The sequence below is a fragment of the Camelina sativa genome, chromosome 13, assembly GCF_000633955.1.
Source record: "Camelina sativa cultivar DH55 chromosome 13, Cs, whole genome shotgun sequence".
Classification (NCBI taxonomy): Eukaryota; Viridiplantae; Streptophyta; class Magnoliopsida; order Brassicales; family Brassicaceae; genus Camelina; species Camelina sativa.
Window position 1 is genome coordinate 7784080 of NC_025697.1, and position 18439 is coordinate 7802518.

The 18439-nt window shown below is 40.5% G+C and overlaps 6 protein-coding genes and 1 long non-coding RNA gene across 8 annotated transcripts; 2 read left to right on the forward strand and 5 right to left on the reverse strand.

Moving 5' to 3' along the window:
• On the reverse strand, window positions 16-2768 carry LOC104735848 (probable disease resistance protein RPP1). 2 transcript variants are annotated; one of them, XM_010455713.1, is made up of 4 exons: window positions 2263-2768; window positions 1584-2170; window positions 1354-1471; window positions 16-664 (listed from the first exon to the last, which is right to left on the reverse strand). In XM_010455713.1, the coding sequence occupies exons 2-4, from the start codon at window positions 1815-1817 to the stop codon at window positions 561-563; spliced, it is 456 nt and encodes a 151-aa protein (XP_010454015.1). In that variant the 5' UTR covers window positions 1818-2170; window positions 2263-2768; the 3' UTR covers window positions 16-560. The 2 variants fall into 2 exon arrangements, 1 of the variants encoding a protein (XP_010454015.1); XR_759500.1 differs by lacking the exon at window positions 16-664 and having other exon boundaries at window positions 705-1471; window positions 1559-2170.
• Window positions 3277-5125, reverse strand: LOC104735849 (probable disease resistance protein RPP1). The gene is made up of 2 exons (XM_010455714.2): window positions 4440-5125; window positions 3277-4363 (listed from the first exon to the last, which is right to left on the reverse strand). The coding sequence occupies exons 1-2, from the start codon at window positions 5015-5017 to the stop codon at window positions 3364-3366; spliced, it is 1578 nt and encodes a 525-aa protein (XP_010454016.1). The 5' UTR covers window positions 5018-5125; the 3' UTR covers window positions 3277-3363.
• LOC104735850 lies at window positions 6065-7109 on the forward strand. The gene is made up of 3 exons (XR_759501.2): window positions 6065-6336; window positions 6515-6585; window positions 6884-7109. It is a non-coding gene; the product is annotated as an uncharacterized LOC104735850 (long non-coding RNA).
• Window positions 8384-9391, reverse strand: LOC104738028 (putative disease resistance protein At4g11170). Its single transcript, XM_019234516.1, has one exon. It carries the CDS (start codon window positions 9389-9391, stop codon window positions 8384-8386), a length of 1008 nt encoding a protein of 335 aa, XP_019090061.1.
• On the reverse strand, window positions 9474-10208 carry LOC104738029 (disease resistance protein RML1A-like). Its single transcript, XM_010458268.1, has 2 exons — window positions 9736-10208; window positions 9474-9483 (listed from the first exon to the last, which is right to left on the reverse strand). The coding sequence occupies exons 1-2, from the start codon at window positions 10206-10208 to the stop codon at window positions 9474-9476; spliced, it is 483 nt and encodes a 160-aa protein (XP_010456570.1).
• On the reverse strand, window positions 11110-12780 carry LOC104735851 (probable disease resistance protein RPP1). Its single transcript, XM_010455715.2, has 2 exons — window positions 12230-12780; window positions 11110-12145 (listed from the first exon to the last, which is right to left on the reverse strand). The coding sequence occupies exons 1-2, from the start codon at window positions 12778-12780 to the stop codon at window positions 11110-11112; spliced, it is 1587 nt and encodes a 528-aa protein (XP_010454017.1).
• LOC104735852 (protein QUIRKY-like) lies at window positions 14840-18404 on the forward strand. The gene has a single exon (XM_010455716.1). The coding sequence runs from the start codon at window positions 15088-15090 to the stop codon at window positions 18244-18246; it is 3159 nt and encodes a 1052-aa protein (XP_010454018.1). The 5' UTR covers window positions 14840-15087; the 3' UTR covers window positions 18247-18404.

The window sequence follows — 18439 nt, forward strand, 5'->3', positions numbered from 1 at the left end:
TTTTTTTAATTAATATTAAAACTCCCAAATGGGCTGGGCCTTGGCCTGTTACAATTCGGATCCAGTACAAAATTAGGGTTTACAGAAAAACGAAATAGAGCAGCCGCCGGCAAGAGGATCGGACCCTGTTGATCACCAGAAACAGAGAGTCAGCGCACCAATTCCGGTGGATTCAAGGGCCACGGCTTTGAGGCAGCAACGACAGGATCCAGACTACTGACAGAAGAATCCAGTTTCTGTCGTTAATCTTGTTCCGGCGAGCCACCTGACCCGCTACAACCCTCCCGGTGTGTACAACTTCCGACAACCGACATCGACGTTGGCAGTTTCTGACATAGCAAACCGCCAAAACTCAGATCTATCCCCTCCTTTAACCACCGACGGCTTCGATCTCCCTCGAGCAAGGACAACTTCAAACCGGTCTGGTGGACACACAATTCACGGCAATTGCAGAGGCTGACGGCTCACCCAGACCAACTGCAACCAGAGTCCGCGACAGCCAACAAGATCCAAAAGGATCGAGCCATTAACCACCTCGACGAAACAGCACTCCCCACCACTCACCCTTCGGCTTCCGCTATAGTCACAGCGAGCCGTTGAAACGGAGGAGCCGAGAAGCTCCGGCGATAACCCACCGGCGTCCTCAAACCAGGAGCCCTTACACCAGATCTTCTTCTCCGCTTACCGGNTTTTTTTAATTAATATTAAAACTCCCAAATGGGCTGGGCCTTGGCCTGTTACAATTCGGATCCAGTACAAAATTAGGGTTTACAGAAAAACGAAATAGAGCAGCCGCCGGCAAGAGGATCGGACCCTGTTGATCACCAGAAACAGAGAGTCAGCGCACCAATTCCGGTGGATTCAAGGGCCACGGCTTTGAGGCAGCAACGACAGGATCCAGACTACTGACAGAAGAATCCAGTTTCTGTCGTTAATCTTGTTCCGGCGAGCCACCTGACCCGCTACAACCCTCCCGGTGTGTACAACTTCCGACAACCGACATCGACGTTGGCAGTTTCTGACCTAGCAAACCGCCAAAACTCAGATCTATCCCCTCCTTTAACCACCGACGGCTTCGATCTCCCTCGAGCAAGGACAACTTCAAACCGGTCTGGTGGACACACAATTCACGGCAATTGCAGAGGCTGACGGCTCACCCAGACCAACTGCAACCAGAGTCCGCGACAGCCAACAAGATCCAAAAGGATCGAGCCATTAACCACCTCGACGAAACAGCACTCCCCACCACTCACCCTTCGGCTTCCGCTATAGTCACAGCGAGCCGTTGAAACGGAGGAGCCGAGAAGCTCCGGCGATAACCCACCGGCGTCCTCAAACCAGGAGCCCTTACACCAGATCTTCTTCTCCGCTTACCGGAGCCATAACTACACCGAAGAGAGAGAACCACGCCACCACTGTCGGTAGAAGATGACCCTTGCTCACTCTTGGATCTTCTTTGCAAATCCAACACCTGCAATTAAGCACAGATTACAAAAGAAAAAAGTGGAAACACGAGATCTACTTTTTTGTGAACAGAAGGAGAGAGAAGAGAGAGAACGGAGGAACGATTGTCCGAGAAGGACCTCCGGTGGAGAGCTTTGCCCAAACGCAGAGTATGAGAATATCTGTAGAGCCTCTTCGCTTGATGGATACGTAACTTTGTATATCTGCTCGATTCCGTTATTCTTCAACGTAGATAAAATCTCATTCGTCACAATCACCTTGCTTCCGAAACTAAGACGCTGAATCAGATTCCGCAAACCTTGTAGCTCCACGGAACTGACAGGGTTAAGAACGAGAAGGACTCTCTGGTGCATTAACCTATCTTGTGCCTCTTGTTTGTTAGCTATCTTCTTGTCTCTATGGTCTAAGATTCCAGACAGCAACTCGTGTTGCAGTCCCGTTGTGTTAGAGCCAGTCTTCCAAGCTGGCTCCCTAAAAAACTTGAGTTGGAAGTAACTGGAAACTTGGTTGTATAAAGCTCTAGCTATGGTAGTCTTGCCAATACCAGCAGGACCCCACAACCTTCACCTCGTCGGATTCTAAACATATCTTCGATTTCATCTTTGCTACATGAGCTTCAATTCCAACTAACTTATCAAAATCCGTTGATGGCAACTCGTTGGATACATCCATGACAATTTTCGATATCATCTCAGCCTCACTAGCCCTAAAAATACATTACATATATAAAGTTATAACACTAACTACTAATCAACAATAAAACAAGGAGTAGTATGGTTTGGTTGGGGAATATATTACCATGAAACAGAGTTTTCTCCGGCAATAACTGAAACCTGAGTCAAAGCTTCTGTTCCTCTTCCTCTGTTTTCCCATAACAATTTTCTTCAAAGGCTTTTCCGAAATCTCCAGTCTGCTTTCTCACATCAGAAGGCTCCACGTTGTAGAAAATGGTCATCACAGATTGTCCTAAAGAAGTTCTGCAGTCCATGATCAGCTGCAACTCGTTTAGACACCAACTCGAAGAAGCGTAGTTCTTAGATAGTATCACGACAGAGACCCTTGATTCTCTGATAGCTCTTACAAGCTCAGAGTTGATTGACTCGCTCCTCATGATCCCATTATCTACGAACGTTTTAATTCCCTTGCTTTTCAACCCTTCAAGAAAGTGACTGAGAAAAGTTCTGGGGACATCTTGACCGTAGAAGCTTGGGAAGACATCGTACCTGTATAGACGAGATGATGAAGACGAAGAAGAAGAAGAATCCATTCCTATGGAAAACACTTTTTTTTTTTTTTTGGTATGAGTCTGATGACCGAGGACTTGTTCTTTTAGCTATGCAAGTGGGATCCAAATAACTATTTATTTAGGAGTTAGTTTATACTTTACGTGGTTTACACGTTTTCTAAAACAGAGGCTGATGTTTATACAATACAATTTGCACGTCAAAATCTTGCAAGAATGGAGAAATTTTTTACTTTTATTCATTTATCGCCAATGATCTTGCGACATAAGAGGCATCCTTATTGTATGGAGAGAAGAAAAGAAAAGCATTCAATTGGACCTTCATCCAAACTCATGTAGGTGCGCAGAGCGTGTAAACACGTAGAAGATTAACTAATCGTAGGTGTGGTCTTATATTTTTATTAAGAACCTATACCCATCCATATGCATAGGAAAAAACAAGTCTAGTTAAAAAGTCTTGAATGGTTTTATTGGTGGTCAAACTCATTAGCATTATACAAAACCAATATTCTTAATAGGAGTTACAGGTCCAAACTCGATGTTGGGGAATTAAGAAATATACAAAAAAATTTATGCAAATAACTTGTCTCATTATAGAGTTTAACCTTATTTTATGTCATTCCAAATTATTCACCAAAAAAAATGTCATTCCACAATTATCTAAGTCTACCACTCCAAAGCATTGACTGTATCAAATCATGCATCATGATTTCTCCATCCGCAGATTTAGAGATGAGAGCCAGATCAGCTAGGGTTTGTAACCCTTTCTCCACGTCCCAGTCTGTCTTGGCAAGCGAGTAGATGGCGTTGTTCACATTCTTACCCCAATATCTAGAATCTGCTAACGATTGAAATAAAGTTCTGTGCTTCTCAGACAAACCATCGAACGCAAATCTAATTGCTTTCTGAATATCCGTGTCGTTAAGATAGCTCTTCAGTTTAGCAGGTACCATGGTCCACTCCTCTTTGCTCTTCCCACGTAAAGCCGAGCCTAAGATCTTGAGACCAAGTGGAAAAGGAGCAATAAGTTTAGTTACTTCATTTGCATGCTCCAAGTAACCTCTTGGTGGAGAGCTTTGCCCAAACGCAGAGTATGAGAATATCTGTAAAGCCTCATCGCTCGATGGGAAAGCAACTTTGTATATCTGCTCGATCCCACAACGCCTCAATGCATATATATCTTCAATCATCACAATCACCTTACTTCCGAATTTAAGATACTGACTTAGATTTTGCAAAGCTTGTAGCTCTTCGGTATTGACATTATCAAGAACGAGAAGGACTCTCTGGTGCATTAACCTATATTGCGCCTCTAACATGTGAGGTATCTTCATGTCTCTATGATCTAACATTCCAGATAGTAATTCGTTATGCAATCCCGTTGCGTTAGAGCCAGTTTTCCAAACTGGCTCCCTATAATACTTAAGTTGGAAGTAGCTGGAAACTTGATTGTATAAATTTCTAGCTATGGTGGCTTTGCCAATACCTGCAGGACCCCATATCCCCACAATCTTCACCTCGTCGGATTCTAAGCATATCTTCGATTTCATATTTGCTACATGAGCTTCAATTCCAACTAACTTATCAAAATCCGTTGATGGCAACTCGTTTGAAACATCCATGACGATCTTCTCTATCATCTCAGCCTCACTAGCCCTAAGGACATGACATATAAAGTTAGGAGACTACTAAATTAAATGGACACGAAAACAAGACTGGATTGGAACAATACCATGAGTCAGAATGCTCTCCAGCAATAACTGCAACTTCAGTCAAAGCTTGTCTCCATCTCTGCTTCTCTTCCTCCGTCTTCCCATAACAGGTTTGTTCAAATGTATTTCCAAATTCGCCAGTCTGCTTTCTCACATCAGAAGGCTCGACGTCATAGAAAATAGTCATCACAGTTTGTCCTAAAGAAGCTCTGCAGTCCATTATCAGCTGCAACTCGTTTAGACACCAACTCGAAGAAGCGTAGTTCTTAGAGAGGATCACGACAGCAATCCTTGATTCTCTAATAGCTCTTACGAGCTCAGAGTTGATAGACTCACTCCTCATGATCCCATTATCTATGAACGTTTTGATTCCCTTGCTTTTCAACCCTTCAAGAAAGTGGCTGAGAAAAGTTCTGCGGACATCTTGACCAGAGAAGCTTGGGAAGACATCGTAGGTGTATTGACGAGTTGATAACGATGAAGAAGATGAAGAAGACGAAGAAAAAGGAGCAGAAGAAGCCATTTGAGGGTACATAGAAGAGTCACTATCTTTTCTTGATTTCCCCCAAACCGACTTGAGAATTCCTTGCAACGACATGTATCTCCTATGTAAATTTGAGTGTGATGAGAAATAAGATCATTGGACTTTTAGACTTTGCCTATGCAAATGGGTTTTAAATACCAATACAAATTATACAATAGTCGATCTTCTACCTATTAACGCGCTTTCTGACTTCAGCTATTGTTTATAGAATATATAGAATATTGTACATTAAAAATCTTGCAAGAAAAGACAGAGTAGTACTTAAAATGAATGAAATACTGCCAAAACTATTTTAGAAATTACGTAACTTGGAAATTACCAAAAAAATTGTTTACTAATAGTCTAATACTTTGTATCTGTTTGCGTACAGCCATGCGAGACTTGAAAAAGTCTTCCTATAGGTTTTGTGATGTAAAGACGTGAACGTGAAGGTTTGCTTAAGTGAAACATTGACAGGGACAAGAAATCAGCATTATATGAAAAAAGAAAGAAAAAACAGAGCAACTATACGTTGACTTTTTTTAAAACATATTTTAGAGTCATTTGTTTTTTTTTTTTTTGTAAAATTTGGTTTTAAGTCTTTTTCTTTCTTTCTTTTCTTAATGACGAAATCCCTAGATTCAAAGGAAGCTTCATATCTAATTAGACGAGATGATGAAGATGAAGAAGAAGAATCCATTCCTATGAAAAACACATTTTTTTCGTACAGTGATGATTCTGATGATCGATGACTTGTTCTTTTACTACTTATGCAAGTGGGATCCAAATAACTATTTATTTAAGTGTTAGTTTATATTTTACGTGGCTTACACGTTTTCTAGCTAAAACAGAGGCTGGTGTTTATACAAGGGAAAATTATGAATTATGCCATGTACACTGACATATTTCTTCGTCAATGCCAGTTTGCGAAACTTATTGTCCCGCCTGCCACACCCTGCTACATAAAAGATTATAATATCCTCAAGTCATTAAAATATAATAAATTGTCTTTTTTTTCTCGAGATATTTGGGAGTTAACCTAAAATAATCAGACCAATTAAATAATTTTTTTTTCTCAATTGATTTTTTTTCTTCTCCGCTTTATTTCAAAAAAGAGAGAAAACCATCTCTCTCTTGTAACCATCGATTTTTCACCTTCTGCAATTTCTATCTCTCTCTCTTTTGCTAACATCACTTCATCCTCAATATCTCTCACTTTCACAATCGACCCTCTTTCCGTCCCACTTCTTACGACAGCATACAATGGACAAACGATCTAACCGATCTAATAACCAAGTGCAGTTGTCCACCACATACTCTGTCTGACCCGCCTTACCCCTCCGTAGGCGACCAACACGGCGGTCTAGTTCTGGAGACCCTCTAACCGAGCTTGTGTATGTTTTTTTTTATAACTTTTCTAAGATCTAGAGTTTATGGTATTGATGGGCAATTGGGTAACCGATGGACCATTTGGTAATGATGGACCATCTGTTAGCAATGGTCCATCTATTAGGAGTAGACATGCTAATGACGTATGTTTAATTTTGTCTACTACATTCTGTCTATTATCAGAGATCCAAAACCCACGAGGTAGCCACAAGTCAGAGAGTAGAGGAAGACAAGATTGAAGTCTCTCCAACCGGGTATGTGTTCATAGACCAAATGAGTTCTGATTATATGCTTCATCTTCAAATTAGTCATGAATCTTGTGAACGATAAACAATTTGGTAGTGATGGACAACCAATTAGAAGTAGTAGACATGTTTATATGATGGAATTTTTAGGCTGATGGACCAGTTGCTAACCGATAGACCATTATTAGCTATAGAACATTTCTTCGATGGACTATCTGTTAGCGAGAGACCATTGTTAAAAATAGACATCTTGCTGTCAGAAGGACCAATATAAATGAATACTCTTCAATTTTGTCTATTATCATAGCTTTGAAGCCCCAAAGGAAGCCACAAGTCAGAGACTAGAGGAAGAAAAAATTGAAGACTCTCCAACCGAGTATGTGCTTATGGACTAGAAGTGTTATGATTATCTGTTTATTCTTCAAATTAATCGTTAATCTTGGTAGCGATGGACCATTTGTCATTTGTTAGTGATGGACCATTGATGAACTATTTGCATAAATAGACATGTTGATATCTGATGGACCAATGTAAATGACTTATCTTTACTACACCATTCGTAACATATTTTCACTTTTTTTCTATTATCAGATCTGTTTAGATTTAATTACTCTTAAACACAAGCCAATTAATAGAATTACTCTTTAGTTCACACTAACACAATCCATGAAAGAGAAAGACTCCCACCATTAATGTAGTCGCATAAAACATTCCCATTATTGTTCTTCAGTTTCTTTTTGTTTCACTCTCCTTTAATAAAAGGGTAATCTTGTCTTTTGAATTGATGGCATGAATGTAGAAAATGACACTCTAGAAAAAGAAAACATCAAACTGGCATTTTTTAGAACTTTAGTTTTGAAAATGGCATTTTTGACTAAAATCCCTTTATACAATACAATTTGCACATCAATCTTTAAAGAATGGATAATTTTTTTATAACTTTTATTCATTTATCGCCAGTGATCTTGCGACAGACATAAAGAGGCATCCTTATTGTATGGAGAGAAGGAAAGCATTCAACTGGACTTCGTCTCTCAGTGTTCATGTTCTTTTTTTTTTTGAATGAGTCAGTGTTCATGTTGATCATCTGAAGCATTTAAGCTATGGTGGTAAATTATCCCAACGAATAAACACAGCGGGAAAAAAATAACTGTGAAGAAAAAGATTCCATATCTGATAGATGTAAAGGGACTTAAGTAATATATAAAGGGTTAGAGCCTCTCCACTCATTGCCAATTGGTTTTGAGTTGGAAGCCCATATCAAACCCTAATTTAACATGGTATCAGAGCCTACACACGCTGGCCTGTTAACTAATCTGGCCCGGATAGAGGTCCGATCACCCCATTAATTGTTGGCCCAAATGAAGACCCAATTCCATCGAGATAGCTAAAAAAAAAAGAGCATTATCTTGAGGAGGAGTGATGGATTCTGTCGAAATTAATGGCTAAAAGAGCCATCATCTCGAGGAGGCGTGTGAAAAAAAATAGCCATCACGAAGAAGAAGCTATCTACATTCTTGAAGCTTTAAAAAAAAACCATTATTTCGTAAAATTTTCCAACTAAGAAATGAATAAGCACCGCTTTTTACTATACTAACTAGTCTTCTTCTTAGTATACCTACTTGCTTTGAACACCGTTAACAGTATTAGACTCCAGTACCACGAGTCGTGAAGGCAATCATGGAAGACTCAGTTTCGCAAAATCAAATGGGGTTTAAGGGTTTAATAACAGAGAATTACAGTTCCTCTGCTCCTGCGTTCATGGCAGAATCAGGTGTTCATGAATTATGCAATCCTTTTACACAACTTAATTGAAATAAGTTAACCTTCTACACATTAACTTAACGAGATAATGCATCATGATTAAATCTCCGTCCCCCCTAGATATAGAGATAAGAGCCATATCAGCTAGGGTTTGTACCCCTTTCTCTATGTCCCAGTCTCTCCTTATATACGAGTTTAAGGCGGAAAGCGAGTACAACCCGTTCTTACTCCAATAAGAAGAATCGCCTAACGAGAAAAACAAAGTTTTGTGATTCTCAGATAAACCATCGTACGCAAATCTAATAGCTTTCTCAATATCCGTGACGTCAACATAAGTTTTGAGTTTAGCCGGTGCCATTGTCCACTCCTCTTTGCTCTTCCCACGTAAAGCCGAGCCTAAGATCTTGAGAGCAAGTGGAAAAGGAGCAATAAGATTAGCTACTTCATTTGCATGCTCCAAGTAACCTCTTGGTGGAGAGCTTTGTCCAAACGCAGAGTATGAGAAGATCTGTAAAGCCTCTTCACTCGATGGGAAAGCAACTTTGTATATCTGGTCGATCCCATTATGCATCAATGTGAATAGATTTTCATTCGTCATGATAACCTTACTTCCAAATTTAAGATACTGAATCAGATTTGCCAAAGCTTGTATCTCCTCAGAACAGACATCATCAAGAATGAGGAGGACTCTCTGGTGCATTATTCTAAATTGCGCCTCCTGCAAGTCAGGTATCTTCATGTCCCTATAATCTAAAATTCCAGAGTGTAACTCGTTTTCCAAATGACTTTTCAAGCTAATGGGGTCAAGACTAATCCTCCTAAACATTCCCCCAAGATTCTCTTTGTAAAACTTAAGTTCGAAGTTGCTGGAAACTTGATTGTACAAAGCTCTAGCTATGGTGGTTTTGCCAATACCTGCAGAACCCCAGATCCCCACTATTTTAACCTCATCCGATTCCAAGCGTAACATCGATTTAATCTTTCCTACATGATCTTCTGTTCTAACTAACTGATCAAAATCCGTTGATGGCAACTCGTTCAAAACATCCATGACAATTTTTTGATATCATTGCAGCTTCACTGGCCCTAAATGACATGGTGTATATATATGAAGTTTAGAACTTAGAATATTACTAAACCAACCTGAAAAAAATGTCGGATGACCACAAAATTTCAATTGACGCTATCCACCTGAACCTATAATAAACTAGTAATGAAGAATACTCACTAACATGAGATTTATGAGGTACAATATTTCCCATATCCAATTAAAGTATATTTTAGGCCTTCACCTCTAATGTGGGATCTTATCAGTAGTATTGATATGGGTATATACATGATATCTGAGTAATTGTGCCGAATCCTAACAAAAATAAACAAAATGGAATTGAGTACCATGAGACAGAATGTTCTCCGGCAATAAGAGCAACTTGAGTCAAAGCTTGACTCCATCTCTGCTTTTGTTCTTCTGCCTTCCCATGACAAGTTTCCTCGAAGGCTTTTCCAAAATCTCCGGTTTGTTTTTTGACATCAGAGGGATCTACATCGTAGAAGATTGTCATCACAGTCTGCCCAAGAGTGTCCCTGCACTCCATGATCAGTTGCAGCTCGTTTAAACACTTACTCGAAGAGACGTAGTTCTTAGAGAGGATCACGACGGCAATCCTTGATTCTTTAATAGCTTTTTCGAGCTCAGAGTTGATACAGTCGCCCCTCATGATCCCATTTTCTGTGAACGTTTTAATTCCTTTGCTTTTCAACCCTTCAAGAAAATGGCTGAGAAAGGTTCTCCGGACATCTTGACTGGAGAAGCTTGGGAAAACATCATAGCTGTTTTGACGAGTTGATAAAGAAGAAGAAGATGCCATGAGAGGATGAAGATAATTGGTATTTCTTCTTGATTCTCTCAGAATCGATCGACTTGATATACATTTCAAGAACATGGTTTTCTCGAAGACTTAAGACTTGTTCTTTGCCTATGAAAATGGGTTCTAATTTTTTTTTTTAAGAGAAACACCTACTATTGGGCTCATGTTACCTATTTACACGCTTTCATACTTCAGCTGATGTTACACAATATTATTATGGTATTGTTCGTTCAAAGTCATGCAAGAGAGAAAGTTCTGGTTTTCCTTTTTCACCAATTAAGCAATATAAAAAATAATTTACTTTGGAGAAAAAAGAAACATTTAAAAGGTCTGGGTCAAGCTTTGTTACTTCTTAAGATTCTGACTTATGCGTTTCTCTGATCTGTGCTGGTTTCAAGAGTTTACAGCTCAAAAACAATTATAAAAATATTTCCCTTGTGGGATATTTCTCCACACTTTCCCTAGAGATAATGTTCTTCTAGTATCTTGACCACCAATGTTTTTTGATTGCAAGTTACTCTAGCTTGGTATATTCAACCCTCCTATCATATATGTTAAGTTTCATAGGGTTTCACGTCAAAACCAATTGAAATATAATGGATTGGCTCATGTCCCTAAGTCGCTTACATACTACTCAAGTCTCTTCCATCTTTCCGATGTGTGATCCAGTCTTCACACGCCCCTTCGGGGTAAGTATGGCTTTTGTGATGGTTTGAGTTTATAAAGTTTATTAAAATTACTAATCAAGTAATCATACAACATCAAAAATAAGAAAATCTGTGTGTTAGAAAATAGAAAGGCATATGCTACGATGATCATTATATGTGTAACTCACAAAAGAAGAAAATTACATGGAAAATTAAAAGACTAAAATTTCATGGTACTCCATGGTCGTACTAAATTAACCGGACCATGTGAATTTTTTAGCATAATACTGTACCAAATAATGCATTATGATTCTTCCGTCCCCTAATTTAGAGATGAGCGCCATGTCAGCTAGCGTTTGTATCCCTTTCTCCACGTCCCAGTCCCTCTCGGCAAGGAAGAATATGGCGTTGTTCACGTTCTTATCCAAATCTATTCTACTTTCTAACTCGTAAAGTATATATTTATGTTTATAGGATAATTTCTCATAGGAAAATCTAATTACTTTCCAGATATGCTTGTCATCATCAAGACAGGTTCTGAGCGTAGATAGTGTCATTATCCACTCATCTTTGCTCTTTCCACGCAAAGACGAACCTAAGACTTTGAGACCAAGTGGAATTGGAGTAACAAGCTTCGTTACTTCAACGGCATGCTCCAAGTAACCTCTTGGTGGAGAGCTTTGTCCAAGCGCAGAGTAGGAGAAGATCTGCATAGCCTTCTCGCTCGATGGGAAAGCAACTCTGTAGGTCTGGTTCTCGTTGACCCCGCATTCTCTCAATGTATCTATATCTTCACTGATCACATTCACTTTACTGCCGAATCTAAGACCCTTAATTATATCTCCCAAAGCTTGCAGCTCCTCAGGAAGCAAATCATCAAGAACGAGAAGGACTCTCTGGTGCTTTAACCTAAATTGTGCTTCTTGTAAGTCAGGTATCTTCATTTCCCTATAATCTAATACTCCGGAGAGCAACTCCTTTTGCAAATAATGTTTCAAGCGGATAGTGCCATGTATAAGCACTTTTTTCTTCCCTTCAAGATTTTCCTTATAAAACTTAAGCTGGAAGTTACTGGAAACTTGATCGTACAAAGCTCTAGCTATGGTGGTTTTGCCAATACCTGCAGGACCCCAGATCCCTACTATCTTAACCTCATCGGATGTCAAGCATAGCACCGATTTCATCTCTTTCACATGAGCTTCAATTCCAACTAACCGATCAAAATCTGTTGATGGCAGCTCGTTAGAAACATCCATGACAATCTTTGAGATCATCTCAGCTTCACTAGCCCTATGAAAATACAGTACAGATAAAGTAAGGACAATGCTACATCAAATACGGAAACGATTAAACGCTTGTGTTGCATGATAGTACCATGAAACAGAGTGTTCTCCGGCAATAACTGCAACTTGATTCAAAGCTTTTGTCCATCTTTCTTTTTGTTCTTCTGTCTTCCCATAACAAGTTTCCTCAAAGGCTTTTCCAAAATCTCCGGTTTGTTTTCTTACATCAGAAGGATCCACATCGCAGAAGATTGGCATTACAGTCTGCCCAAGAGTGTCCCTGCACTCCATGATCAGTTGCAGCTCGTTTAAACACCAGCTCGAAGAGGAGTAGTTCTTAGATAGGATCACAACGGCAATCCTCGATTCCTTAATAGCTCTTATGAGCTCTGAGTTGATAGATTCACTCCTCATGATCCCATTGTCTATAAACGTTTTAGTTCCATTAGTTTTCAAGCCTTCAAGAAAGTGGCTGAGAAAGGTTCTGCGGACATCTTGACCAGAGAAGCTTGGGAAGACATCGTAGCTGTAATGACGAGTTGGTAGCGATGACGAAGAAGAAGATGCTATGGGAGGTTGAAGAGGATTGCTTTTTTTACTTGGTTTTCCCAAAATCGACTTGAGAATTCCTTTCAGGGACATGTTTTTTTCTATGGAATTTTGAATGTGATGACTCTTATAGACTTTGCCTATGCTAATGGGTTTTAAATTCCGATGCAAGAGCACAACTAGAATAAGTTGATCTTCCAAGTTCTACCTATTTACACTCTTTCATACTTAAGCTGATTTTATAGAATAAGATATGATATTGTAACGTTAGAATCTCTTGCAAGAAAAGAGAAAGTCAAGGATTTCGCGACCTAAAGAAGTATTTATTTGGAGAAAAACAGAGCAAAGAATTCAATGGGACTGAGTCAAGCTAATTTACTTCTTTAAATTCTTGTGTAGCCTCTCAAGGCAGGACTAGGTCAAGAGTCATGCACTGAATCTTATATTATTGTAGACCGATTCGCATGAGTTATCTCAGCTTCTTGATATAATATTAACTATAGAATTTGAGAATGATCTCTAGGTAGTAAAGGAATGAGATCTTACCAAAACGTATTGGAGATTTTACAATTTAGAAACAAAAAGATATATTACTGCTTGTTAGTCTACTAACTTTGTATACTCTGCTTGCATACCGTTTTTCAGATGATATAAGAAGGTTGCTTAAGCGAAAAGAAACATTCAACGAGACCACAAAACAGAGTATTATAGGGCGGAAAAAAACAGAGCAGGTATGCGTTATATTGTATTTGATTGTTCTTTAAAACTATATATAGATATGTATTCGAGAGTTTTAAATTATTTTCATAAACAATTTTTAACTGAAAAATTCTACATTAAGCTGAACTCCTGCATGAGGTATGAGGAGAACGAGTCTATTGATGAGCTTTATTTACACAGTCGGCTTTCTTCTTCTAATGATGACGTCGAACTGAATCTTTTCATGGAGAAAAATTAAGAACCACTTGGCCGTGGATGAAATTTTGTATCCTCTCTTTTTCGAACTGCTTATTCCTTAATCTTCTGTTTTCCTTTGACTTGATAGATGTAGATATTTTTGCCTAATCAAGCTAAACATTAAGATTTCCAAGATCTATGGCTTGATACTGGGACATGATGTCATGATAAATTTGGTAATCTAAGTTCGTAGACCGTATCAGAAGAATCTCTAATTATAAAACCTAGGAAGAGTGGATTTTTCAGGCTACAAGATTAACCATTTGTAGGTATGCTCAGAACCTATACCCATATATGCATAGGCAAAATCCAAGTAAAAAAACCTTGAATGATGCTAATGGTAGTCAAAAAACTCATCAACATTACACAAAAAAACCATCTTCTTAATAGGAATGACCAAACTCGATGTTGGGTAGTCAAAAAGAGATTCAACAAATTCCTAATTCTCGGTATTTTTTTCCTGTGATCATACTAATATATTGCATATATATAGTTTCTAAGCAGACAATAGAACGAAAGTTAATATATCTTGTCTTACATTGGAATATGGATGAGGTTGATTGAGGGGAGCTATTTAAGCTTAAGGTCGGTGAGATTCGAGAAAAAGGAGAGACAAAGAGACCAGTCACTTTTTGAAGAAAGAACAAAAGCAATTTGCTTAAAATCTGACATATCCTTGGTGGCATTGAGTGTCTCCCACCACCTTCAATCTCCTTGTGTACACTAAAGTCTAAAGCTATTTTAAAGAACCAGAAGAGAGAATCTTCAATTAGTCAAAAGCAACTTAGACAAACAAAAGCCGAAAGTAAGAGAATTACGTAATCTATAACCCGGAAAGAGAAATATATGAATGTATTTCCAATTAACAAGCGAAAAAAGGGAAAGCAAAAGACTACAAAAGAAATAGAAAACAAAGTGTGAATTGACAGGAGTTGCTTCTAGATCAAGTTAAGTATCCCACGTATTAAAAAACAGAGGAAATTTTTATGGCTTAACTCAAAATAAGCAAAATCTTTTACACACGATACTAAAATAAAAATTCACAAATCCTTACACACTGATTCGTTTGCACAGTTTCTTTAATTCTTACAGTATCTTTAGTGTCAATATTGCTATAAAACTACAGTTCCTATCTACTAGTATATTTACATATATAAACACAAACACAGGCTCGTTNAAAAAAAAAAAAAAAAAAAAAAAAAACACAAACACAGGCTCATCTCATTTGGTCATTCCTATCAGATACACCTAAAAGAATTAACGTCTCCCTACTTTTTGACTCATCACTTTTGATTCTTTCCCACTCTTTTCTTAACATAAGCCACTAATTCTGCAAATCAAACCTCTTCTGTTTTTTACTCTCTCCTCTTTCTCTCTTTTTTCACAAAGCCCTAAACCTTCACGCAAGTTCAGCTCAATCCCATGCGATAAAGACAAAAAAAAATGGCAACAAATCGAAAATTGGTAGTAGAAGTAGTAGACGCAAAGGACCTTACACCAAAGGATGGCCACGGAACGTCAAGTCCTTACGTTGTCGTCGACTATTACGGCCAGAGACGAAGGACACGAACCATAGTCCGTGACTTAAACCCTGTTTGGAACGAGACGCTCGAGTTCAGTCTCGCAAAGCGACCTTCTCATCAAGTCTTTACCGATGTTCTTGAGCTTGACATGTACCATGACAAGAACTTCGGACCTACACGGAGAAACAATTTTCTCGGTAGGATCCGACTCGGATCCGATCAGTTCGTTGGGAAAGGAGAGGAGGCTTTGATATACTATCGTTTGGAGAAGAAGAGTTTGTTTAATCTTGTGCAAGGTGAGATTGGTCTAAGGCTTTACTACGCCGATGAAAAGCCTCCTCCTTTAAAACCGGCGGTAGCTCCTCTTGAGACCGTGGTGGAGGAAAAAGCAGAGGAGGTGAAGGCGGAAGGTCCAGACGAATCTCAGCCAAAACCAGAGACTAATGACAATACTCCTGCTGAAGTGAAAGAAACAGAGGAACCACCACAACCGCCGCACGCCGAGGGTACTAAGCCAAACGAGGAGGCCTCACCGTCGTTACAGGAAAATGCTACGGCTGGTGGAGAAGATCCAGCTCCGCCGGAACCAAATCTGCCACCGGAATCAGATAAGAATGAACCAGAGACGAAACCAGCTGAAGAGCCACCGAAGAATCAACCAGACGGCGAAGATATTATGCTTGAGTCAGAAGATTCGATGAGCTGGGCTTCAGCGCCGCGATCACCGTTACCAGAAGTTACCATATCGAGATCAGTCTCCGGTTCAATACCAGAAAAAAAAACCGGACCGCAACCACTACGTAGAAGCTTATCGGAAACCGCAAGTTACACTTCAGAGATCTCCGACGTCTCTACCATAGAACGATCCACGTTTGATTTGGTAGAGAAAATGCATTACGTCTTCGTCCGCGTCGTAAAAGCTCGTTCTTTACCAACCTCAGGTAGTCCAGTTACAAAGATCTCACTCTCCGGCACAATGATCCAATCAAAACCCGCCAGAAAAACAACTTGCTTTGAGTGGGATCAAACCTTCGCCTTCCTCCGTGACTCGCCGGATTTGTCATCTTCTCCGATTCTAGAGATCTCCGTTTGGAATGATTCATCTACAGGAATCGAAACAAGCCAATTCCTCGGTGGAATTTGCTTTGACGTGTCTGAGATTCCGCTCCGAGACCCGCCGGATAGTCCATTGGCGCCGCAATGGTACCGTCTCGAAGGAGGCGGGGCTCACCACAGCGATTTAATGCTTGCCACGTGGACTGGAACTCAAGCTGACGAATCATTCCCCGACGCGTGGAAGACTGATACAGCTGGAAACGTAACCGCACGAGCTAAAGTCTACATGTCGTCGAAGCTGTGGTATCTACGCGCGACAGTGATCGAAGCACAAGACTTGTTACCGCCACAGTTAACGGCGTTTAAAGAAGCCTCGTTTCAGTTAAAAGCTCAGTTAGGTTTCCAAGTTCAGAAAACCAAATCCGCCGTTACTAGAAACGGAGCTCCGTCATGGAACGAAGACCTACTCTTCGTAGCCGCCGAGCCTTTCTCCGATCAGCTTGTTTTCACATTGGAGTATCGAACATCGAAAGGGCCAGTCACCGTCGGGATGGCTCGCGTGCCGCTCACCGCAATCGAGAGACGCGTCGACGATCGCTTGGTTGCTTCGAGGTGGTTCGGATTCGATGATCCAAACGACGAGAAGAGAGGAAACAGATCTAGAGTACATTTAAGGCTCTGTTTCGACGGCGGTTATCACGTGATGGACGAGGCTGCGCACGTGTGCAGCGATTACCGACCTACGGCGAGGCAGTTGTGGAAACCGGCGGTGGGAATCGTCGAGCTCGGTGTAATCGGTTGCAAGAATCTGTTGCCGATGAAGACGGTGAACGGAAAAGGATCGACGGACGCGTACACGGTGGCGAAATACGGTACTAAATGGGTCCGTACCCGAACCGTATCGGATTCTTTAGATCCGAAATGGAACGAGCAGTACACGTGGAAAGTATACGATCCGTGTACGGTGTTGACCATCGGAGTCTTCGATAGCTGGGGAGTATTCGAAATTGACGGTGGGAAAGAAGCCACGCGTCAAGATCTAAGGATTGGAAAAGTTCGTATACGTATATCTACGCTGGAGACTGGTAAAGCGTATAGGAATACGTATCCGCTTCTGATGTTAGTTAACGGCGGCGTTAAAAAACTGGGAGAGATAGAATTAGCCGTTCGATTCGTGAGGTCAGCTCCACCGTTGGATTTCTTACACGTGTATACTCAACCTTTGTTGCCTTTGATGCATCACATTAAACCGTTGAGTTTGTTTCAAGAAGAGATGTTGAGGAACACTGCCGTGAAGATATTGGCCGTACATTTGTCACGATCTGAACCGCCTTTGAGGCCGGAGATTGTACGGTACATGCTCGACGCCGATTCTCATACTTTCAGTATGCGTAAAGTCCGAGCGAACTGGCTCCGGATAGTGAACGTAGTTGCCGGAATGGTCGACGTGGTGCGGTGGGTTGAAGACACGCGTTACTGGAAGAATCCGACATCGACTCTACTCGTACACGCGCTTGTCGTGATGCTGATTTGGTTCCCCGATCTCATCGGCCCGACATTAGCGTTTTACTTGTTCGTGATCGGCGCGTGGAATTACAGGTTCAGGTCACGTGCTGGTCTACCGCATTTTGATCCAAGACTCTCGCTGGCTGATGCAGCCGATAGAGAAGAGCTCGACGAGGAGTTCGACGTCGTCCCTAGCAACCGACCTCCGGAGATGGTTAGGTCGAGGTACGATAAGCTGCGAGGGGTGGGAGTTAGAGTCCAGACGATTCTTGGTGAAGTGGCTGCGCAAGGAGAGAAGATGCAAGCTTTGGTGACGTGGCGTGACCCACGAGCGACGGGTATATTCGTGGGGCTGTGTTTATTCGTTGCGTTAGTGTTGTATATTGTGCCGACGAAGATGGTGGCGATGGCGTCAGGGTTTTATTACTTCCGACATCCTATATTCCGTGATCGGAAACCATCTCCGGTTTTAAACTTCTTCCGGCGACTACCTTCGTTATCTGATCGGCTCATGTGATCGATCTTTATTAGTGTTTTTTTTTTGGTTTGACGCTGATGTGTATATATTTTTGGGTCGTTTAAACATATAATGGGCTTTATTGGGTTATAAATGGGCCACGAAATTTATTAATTGGGTCAAATAATTGGCTTTATTGGATTTTATATGATTTCCTATACAGTACTCTACACTAAGGTCCACCATAATTTAG